Genomic DNA, 9402 nt, shown 5'->3' with positions numbered 1-9402 from the left:
ATGAGAATTAATCCTACTGGAGAATACGTAGAGGTGTTCCGAAGCTTTGATGAGGACGGCGACGGAAAGCTATCACCGGCAGAGTTACGTTCCTGCATGCGAATAATCGGCGATGAGATGGATTTACACGAAGCAGAAGCTTTGGTTCAGTCTTTCGATTCGGACGGTGACGGGCTGCTGGCAATGGAGGAGTTCTTCAGGATGGTTGAATTTGAAGGAGGTGTGGAAGAGGAGAAGGAGCTGAGGGAGGCCTTCGCTATGTATGAGATGGATGGCCAAGGATGCATCACTCCTAAGAGCCTGAAGCGCATGCTGAGCAAGCTGGGCACTTCAAGAGATCTCAGTACTTGTGAGGTTATGATTCAGAGGTTCGACATTAATGGCGACGGGGTGCTTTGTTTTGAAGAGTTCAAGAACATGATGGCCATTTGAAGATTCCAACTAAAACGCATTGATTTATCAGCATATTATTTTATTTTATTTTTTCTGTCTTTTTGATACTGCTCCGGTGCTTCAAGGCTCAGTAGTCAGTATTATGAGATATGTAAGTAGAATAAAAATACAATTTTTTCTTAAAAAATAATTATAGCGCCTTCCATCTTTAAATTTCAACTTCTAAATTTATATATTTTATTTTTTTTCAGTCTGCTACAAATTTTATTACGATCTTCTTATGCAATTTTTTTTAAAATTTTTTTGCACCAATTAATATTGTGATTTTTGAAAGTTCATTAAATCTTCTTACTGTAAAGCTGTGAAGCTAGGTGAAGATGCGGGATTTGTAACACTCAGCTTCAGTTCATTTATAGCTTCTCTTATGTGTGTATATATATATATATATATATTTGTAATAAGGTCTCATACAATATAACAAGATCTTTCAAAATTAACAAAAGATGTTATAAGACTCAACAAAGTCAATAAATTTTCTTTTTTTTTAATATTTTTATAGAGTTTCCAAAATGTTTTGTGGCCCACAATCTGTATTTGTTAAAGATTTTTTATTCAAAGGGGTTAATTAAACTATATGTTGGAAGATTTTACTTGGATAAAATTTGGACTTCACATGATTAACAAAATTCATATCTCATATAGTTAGGAGAAATCTCAAAGGATCAAATACAAACAAAAAAAATTAAAATATAAGCATCATCATAAAAAATAAATATGTCATAAAAAAATGTCTTTATCAGACATGAATCTCAAAGCATATATAGGTTGGGCAACTTCACAATTTAACTCAGGTTCATCCAAACTTCAACTTCAGTAAACTTATAATCAAATTGAATGTCTTAATAAGACGAGCCCAACGACACCAAATTAAACTCAATCCGAGCCCGAATGGGTCCAAAACAAGGGTCTGAAGCACTGTTGAAGGGTTCAAAGCACAATTTGGATTACCAAACAGTTTTCAACTGTGACATGCTTATAGTCAAATCGAGCGGCTCAACGAGACAAATCCAACGAGCCCAAATTTTTTTTAAATTTTTTTGCACCAATTAATATTGTGATTTTTGAAAGTTCATTAAATCTTCTTACTGTAAAGCTGTGAAGCTAGGTGAAGATGCGGGATTTGTAACACTCAGCTTCAGTTCATTTATAGCTTCTCTTATGTGCGTATATATATATATATTGTTGTAATAAGGTCTCATACAATATAACAAGATCTTTCAAAATTAACAAAAGATGTTATAAGACTCAACAAAGTCAATAAATTTTCTTTTTAAAATTTTTATATTATTACAGAGTTTCCAAAATATTTAGTGGCCCACAATCTGTTTTTGTTAAAGACTTTTATGCAAAGGGGGTAATTCAACTATATGTTGGAAGATTTTATTGGATAAAATTTGGACTTAACATGATTAACAAAATTCATATCTTATATAGTTAGGAGAAATCTAAACGATCAAATACAAACAAAAAAATTAAAATATAAGCATCATCATAAAAATAAATATGTCATCAAAAATCATCTTTATCAGACATGAATCTCATAGCATATATAGGTTGGCAACTTCACAATTTAACTCGGGATCATCCGAACTTCAATTTCAGTAAACTTATAATCAAATTGAATGTCTTAATTAGACGAACCTAATGATACCAAAATTGGTTCTATCCAAATCCAATGGGTTCAAATCTAGGGGTCAAAGCATATTTGGAAGATTTAAAGCATAAATTGGATAACCAAATGATCTTTACATATGATCACATGATTAAAATCGTATCGAGCGGCTCGACAAGATAAATCCAACAAGCCCAAGTTCGCTTAATTCATAATATCATTAAGGTACTTAAATGCTTGACAAATGCTCCATGATTCAGGGAACCGTATGGGGCGTCCATGGAATACTCTGAATTTTTCTCAGATATTCTACATATTTATAGGACATGTCACTCTCAAAATCTATAACTATATATCCCTTCCTTAAAAATGAGAGGCTTGAACCTTTCGGGGCTAAGACTCAAGGAGGCTTCAACTTTGGTCTAGAGATAAAAGTGGCTAAAAGGTTTGAAGCATCCCAGAGTTCCACCTGGCCCGGTGCCACCATTGATGAACCCTCATCACTAGATTGTCAAATATGGACCTATGGCTGACCATAGCCGTCATACCTAATTTGTTAATCACCCATCACCGTTCCTTCATCCGACCATCTTCACTTGCCAAATACGGTCCCTATGACCACAGTCGCCCAACAACTATGGTCCCTCGATCCCACCACCATCATCTGAATATGTACGGTCAAAAATGTTTTAAAGCTTCTCCATTAGATGAATGTTTTAGCACTCACTTGAAAGTTTTATTATTAGAATATCAAATCAATTGCTTAACAATCTTCTCTGATATATACAATATTTATAGCATTGGAGTCTATGGCAACATGACAAATTGCGAAGCACCTAATAGTTTCTGAGAAAATTCCATCCACACAGGTTTCTCACCTTCCACCTTGCCTCATAGCTTTACAACAAACGTTGTTATATAGTTCCAACATCTCCTATCTAGAGCATCCCAAAAATGAGCCACAGAAGTTGTAGTGGTATCCAATACTAAGTAAATGACAAAAAATTGTTTCAGAATATTTTAATATAATTTGAGCTATGATGAAAAAATTAAAATATACAAGAATTAGAAGATGAAAATGTATTTCTATTATAACTTATCCTATAACTTTGATCTTTTCTCTCCAATATTTACTCATTTAATCTTTTCATATCATGGATTCCAATTTCCTTTCCTTATTTTAACGTTCTACATGAACTATTTTTATCAGATATTAATCGCAATGGCAAGAGTCATCTCTGTCCATCTAATGAAAGAGCTAATAAATAGATTTAATTTCATATGACTTTGAAGTACACATACATCACCATGTAAACGCATAATCATACAATAAAAAAAAAATTAATTTTAAGTTGGAATCTTCAAATCGCCATCATGGTCTTGAACTCTTCGAAACAAAGCACCCCATCACCATTAATGTCGAACCTCTGAATCATAAACTCACAAGTGTATAGATCTCTTGACGCGCCCAGCCTGCTCAGCATTCGCTTCAGACTCTTAGGAGTGATGCATCCTTCCCCGTCCATCTCATACATCGCAAAGGCCTCCCTCAGCTCCTTCTCCTCTTCCTCGCCTCCTTCAACTTCAACCAACTTGAAGAACTCCTCCATTTCCAGCAGCCCATCACCGTCCGAATCCAAAGACTTAACCAAAGCTTCAGCTTCCTCCAAAGCCATCTCATCGCCTATTATCCTCATGCAGGAACGCAACTCTGCCGGTGATATCTTCCCGTCGCTGTCTTCATCAAAGCTTCGGAACACCTCTTCGTATTCTCCAACGACATTATTTCTCATTTTCTTCTAGTCTTTTATGTTTAGTTATGAAACCAGAAGAGCTAGCTTTGGCTGGCTTACAATGTAAGTAATGATACATATATATATATATATAGGGTTAATTTGGTATGAAGAGCGTGTTGAAGAGGGTGGTTGAGCTGTGTATTTCTGAAGGAGATTCAGATCATGGCAGTGTTACATGCGTGATTAACGAAGGAAGCATCCGGATATCTTCTGTGTATTTTGGGAAAGCTGGCCGTGAAGGTTCGGATGCTTATCACGTCAATTCATGCGTGGAACTCTCCGGTCAAGGAAGCACAACTTGGAACAAACTCGAATTATTTTTACGAGTGCTTTGAATTTTTGTTCACAGATACTTCTACGAGAAGTGAAGCTTTATTCGGCGGCTGCAGCTTCTCAGAATTAGAGGCCGACCGTATAGAAATAATATATCTTTTCTGTGGCGTACACAGAAAGTTTTTTTATGTCCATTATATTTATTTTATTTCATCTAAATCGCGTAATTAAGGTCATATTTGGTGCTGTTTTTTATATATTATTTAGCTTTAGAAAAAAGTTCAAAAAATAAAATAATATTATTATCAACCGCTTATATGATTAATTTTAAAAATAAAGGCTAATTTATTAAAAAAAAGGCATGCTTTAAACCTAAATTAGCTTAAGGAACATGTTTACGAAAAAATTTAAAAATGAGCAAATATGGAAATTCTCCATTTTCTATATATTATCACGGTTTAATTTTATTTTTTATGTTATTTTCAGATTGGAGAAGAAAGCGGAACATCAATTAAATTACGGTTCGTAAGAAACCAGATTTTCTTGTACCGGTTTCTTAAGAAACCAAATATTCTATGTCCATTAAAAAGTTATTTAATCTATTTTTATCAATTTTTAAGAAAAAAACTTTATATTTTTATCCATTAAAATATAAAGCATGTAATCTTATAACACTTATAAATACAAATAAATACATATATCATTATATATAATACATAATATTATCATATTTTAATTTATGAAAAATTAAATAACAAATAAATAGCCAAAATCAAAATTAAAATTTCGGATAATCTAATTTGAATTATGTTTATTTTATTATAGTTATGCTATTTATTTTTTTATGGACTATGGAATATGAGAAGAGTTTTAAGCTACTAAATGATCGGTTGCCTAAAAACCATTATAATAAAGACTAAAAAATGAATGAAGGTGGATAAATTACCTAAAAAAATCATATAATTATTTTTTTTAGGGGGGCAATTTCCCCCCTGACCACTAGGTGATTCCGCCCTTGTGCATGCCGATGCAGCATGGTAAAGTTATTACTTATGTATCTCAGCAGTAGAAATCATATGAGGTGAACTACCCAACACATAATCTCGAGTTAGTTGTTGTGGTATTTGCATTAAATTAAGATTTGAAGACATTAATTTCACGTAATCAGTTACAAGACTCTTATTTGTTGTTGTATCCAATCATGATGCATAGTTCATTTTCAGGTTGTGGAGAGGTATTCAATAAAAACTTGGTATGAAATCGAACTTCAGTATAACTTTTCATTCGTATACAAACGGATAGTCTGAAAGGACTATCAGGTATTAGAGGATCTTTTAAGACTCTATATTCTTGATTTTGGTGGTAGTTGGAAGGATCATATTTTGTTTATGGAATTTGTGTATAAGAACAATCATCAATCCAACATAGGCATGACTCCTTATGAAGCCGTGTATACTAGGAAGTGCAAATTAAAACCCATTTAACTTTGATAGAAGTAAGGGATATACATGTGATAAGTTGTGGATGACACTACAACGAACATTAGTCTAATTAGAGAAAGGTTGATATCTGCATAAGATAAACATAAAAAGTATTATGATAAAAAATATATGCTGGTGAAATTTTAGCTTGGTTGGCGATTTTGTATATCAAAATCAGCCCTATGAAAGGTGTCAAAATTTTTGGGAGAATTAGCAATCTAAGTCTAAGGTATATTGGGCCTTTTGATGTGATCGAGCAAATTTATAGTTATACTTATAGGTTATTATTTCCTAATCATATGTTAGCTGTACACAGTACATTTTATGTATTTTCCTTGAGGCAGTGGGTATTTGATTCTAACAGAAGATTATCTAATAATGATGTTGAGATTCATCCGAGTCTATATTATAGGGAAGAGCGAAATAGGATTCTAGCACATGATGTAAGGAAGTTTTAAGAGCAAACCTATTATGATGGTCAAGATACAGAGGAAGAACAAGCTACTTGGGAGAAATAATTTGAGATGAGACAATTATACCTAGGTTTATTCTAACATATTTTTATTTTAAAATGTTAAGAATAATATTTTTTCTAAGGAGAGGAGAGTTGTGAGACCTCCATGATCAGAGTTCAGTTCAGACTAGTTGTTTGAATGTCTTTGAGAGTGATTTTATGTATGAAAATGAATGTATGTATTCTAGAATGAATCCTAAGTGTCTGGAAGAACTTTCTAGAATGATTATAACATTATTCCATCCATTTCAATGCACGATTAAAGTCTTATAATAATGTTATGCACAATCTACAATAATTTAGTTATGTTTGAAAATTATGTATTTTTGCTTAGTAATATTTCTATCTACTGTTAAGACATTTTAGTAATTTTTTAATTTAGTTTAATTACACTTTAATTAATAAAATATATCAAAAAATATGTATAATGGTGAAAGAAATGAGCAAAGATGTGATATTATGTGATGTTATGACTAGGCCAGTGGGCAACCAATGTGAGATTCTATTATACCAGCAACATCGGCGATCGAGGTGGGATTCTGTTATTACTGTGCCAATGGGCAACCAAAGTGGAATTTTGTTGTGTAGGTTGAGGAATAATAATGAGTGAGCTGAGTAGTTTGAATAGTAGGTCATAATCTGTGATATTTGTATGCCCTTTTTGTTTGTTAATTTTTATAGGCTTGACTTTTATTTTATTAATTTTTATTATTACCAAGAACTATTGTAGATACTTCAGATTGAATATGTTTTTGTATGATAAAAAGAAAATTATTTTAAAGATTTAGTAGTCTTTTGTTTTATATTGCATTCAATATTGGATATATCTAAAGTATACTTTGGAAGATTTATTTTAGTGGTTCTCCTATTAGATTTAATTAGGGTCAATCTTATAACAATCGGATATGGAATGACCTGTGTGATATCGGGTCTTATCAAGTCGAGTTATGATACTCCATGATATAAAGTGTGCTATAGAGCTAGAACCATTACATCTACTAGATGATTCTTTAACAAACATACCAAGTGAAATGGTCCTTGATCTCCTTACTGGTTTGATATAACTATCATATCTAGGCTCAAAATGTCAGTCTTGTCCTATCTATGAACATTATGCTACCTTATGTCCAGTCTAAACACCTTGAATAAATTATTTGATCATCCTTTATGAGTGACAAAAGTGTGGCCTACCATAACTATAATACACATGTGCCCCACTTATAGAAGCACACTGTTACTACTAGATTGTCAAAGATATAGACTATCCACCCCTTCTAAACTTGGGGAGTCCAAACCTACTCTTCTTCCTAGAGAAGCTACTACTAGAAGTATCACAACCAAACCACTTCCTATTAGCAGTCTACTATAGTTAAATAGATATTAGATCATTCTCTATCAAACATGCTCTCTTTATAAGCTCATTGAAATTAGAAATATAAAGTAGGACTAGTGGTTTCCTCAAAGTGTCTTGAAGCCCTCTTAGAAACTTGTAGCACTTCTTCTTGGGACTGCTAACCAGCTGAGTATCATACCTAGATAATTAGATAACTAGGCCTCATATTGCATAATAATCATGCTCCCCTTGAAATGTCTTTAAAATGCCTTCTATATCTATTAGCATGCATAAAGCATCATAAACTAGGATTGAAATACATTAGTAAACTCCTCCTAACTAATTAGGGAGTTTAGTGTAATAACTAAAAAATGTGAAATAAATTTATTTGAAAAACATGAAAATTCTGAAATAGAGCGCTTTGGCACTGATCTAGTATGCATTGCCATGATATATATATATATATATATATATATATATATATCCATCAACTCCCTCACTTAATTACTTGTTTCTTGGCTAGGAAGAAATTAAAGAGGAGAAGAAGAGAGAGGAGAGACCATGATCTTCATATCATATTTATTAGTCATTTATATTACAAATTTTATTATATTCATTGTAAGTGACTAATCTCTTACTTTTATTTTTAATGATTTTAGTTTCTACAAAATTTATCTCTCCTAAATTTGCCAAAAATGCATAATCTCCTGATTCCGTAAGCTTAACCATGCATGTTTGGATATATTCTAGATTTGATCATTCTAAATAATTTGATATGATTTTATTATATTTTAAATAAAGTATTGAATGATATTAGATACATGATATAATAACTTTATTTGATATCCTACTGATCCACATGATTCATTGATTGAGAGTTACAAAAAGCACATGGAAGACTGATTTGGAGGAATAAGGAGTTAGGATGAATGATTAACATGATTCAATGAGAGTTATAAGTAGTATATTAATTTGTTGTTGTAAGGGATAATTGATTGAGAGACATAAGTGTAGAAGCAAGATACTCTTAAGATACATTGAACTATAGAAGGATAAATTGATATAGATAATCAGTATAGACATTAATGCATATATTTTTTTTATATGATTTATAAGATATTATTCTATTTATCTTATATTAGTTTTAGTTGTAAGATTTTAGTTACTTTTTGGGTTATGTGCTCATTATGTTGTTTTAAATATTTTTAGGAAACAATAAAAATCCTATGATATGAGGCTCCACGTAAGATAAAATTGTTATCATATTTTTTCCGTTATTTATTAGTAAGCTCTAGTTAAATGGTTAAAATGAAGGACAATTGTAATTCTTTCAATATAGATCCTGAAGTGTGTCATTCAGCTCCACTAAAACTTCTTCTTTTACTAGCCTAGCCACCATTGCTCAGCCTCTCCATCTAATAAAAAATATCTAGGGATACCTTCCTCTCAAGAGGACACTACATACCATCAATATCTTTTTTAGTCTCCTCAACCAATCCTATATAGCCCTGAGCTCCACAATGCCCTATAATCTAGAAGATTTTAACCTTAGAAACTTCTATAAGTGCATGATGCACTACAGGAAAATCACCCATTTTCGGCGATATTTTTCGGCGAAAATTGAGCATTTTTCGGCAGTTTTGTAATTTAGCGGCGGTTTTCCAGCGGTTAAAATTTCGCTGGTAAAAACCGATATGGAAAATAAATTCTGGCAAATTTTTCCTACGGCAAATTATTCTGGCGGCTTGCCGGCGGGCTTAAACCGTCGGTCAAATTAAAAAAAAAATCCTAACGCCACCCCACTCCCGCGTTGCCCTGCCACTCCACCTCCTGCGCAACCAGTGCCATGCTAACATCCCCGCGCTCCCGCTCCCGCGATGCCGGCGCCGCCCTGCCACTCCCGCTCCCGCGTCGGTTGTGAGATTCGAACCGCGGTCCTT

General features: G+C 32.9%; 2 protein-coding genes across 2 annotated transcripts; one reads left to right on the top strand and one right to left on the bottom strand.

The window, feature by feature from the left end:
• On the top strand, positions 1-432 carry LOC110101386 (putative calcium-binding protein CML23). The gene has a single exon (XM_020829260.2). The coding sequence runs from the start codon at positions 1-3 to the stop codon at positions 430-432; it is 432 nt and encodes a 143-aa protein (XP_020684919.1).
• A 2994-nt stretch (positions 433-3426) lies between these two features.
• LOC110101374 (putative calcium-binding protein CML19) lies at positions 3427-3895 on the bottom strand. The gene has a single exon (XM_020829245.2). It carries the CDS (start codon positions 3856-3858, stop codon positions 3427-3429), a length of 432 nt encoding a protein of 143 aa, XP_020684904.1. The 5' UTR covers positions 3859-3895.
• Positions 3896-9402: the final 5507 nt, after the last annotated feature.

Source organism: Dendrobium catenatum, unplaced genomic scaffold (genome assembly GCF_001605985.2).
Source record: "Dendrobium catenatum unplaced genomic scaffold, ASM160598v2 fragScaff_scaffold_716, whole genome shotgun sequence".
Taxonomy (NCBI): Eukaryota; Viridiplantae; Streptophyta; class Magnoliopsida; order Asparagales; family Orchidaceae; genus Dendrobium; species Dendrobium catenatum.
Note: the sequence above shows the minus strand (reverse complement) of the source record. Positions and strands in the feature narration are given on the sequence as shown.

Coding starts and splice junctions, on each gene's coding strand:
- LOC110101386 (XM_020829260.2), top strand. CDS start 1: ATGAGAATTAATCCTACTGGAGAATACGTAGAGGTGTTCCGAAGCTTT.
- LOC110101374 (XM_020829245.2), bottom strand. CDS start 3,858: ATGAGAAATAATGTCGTTGGAGAATACGAAGAGGTGTTCCGAAGCTTT.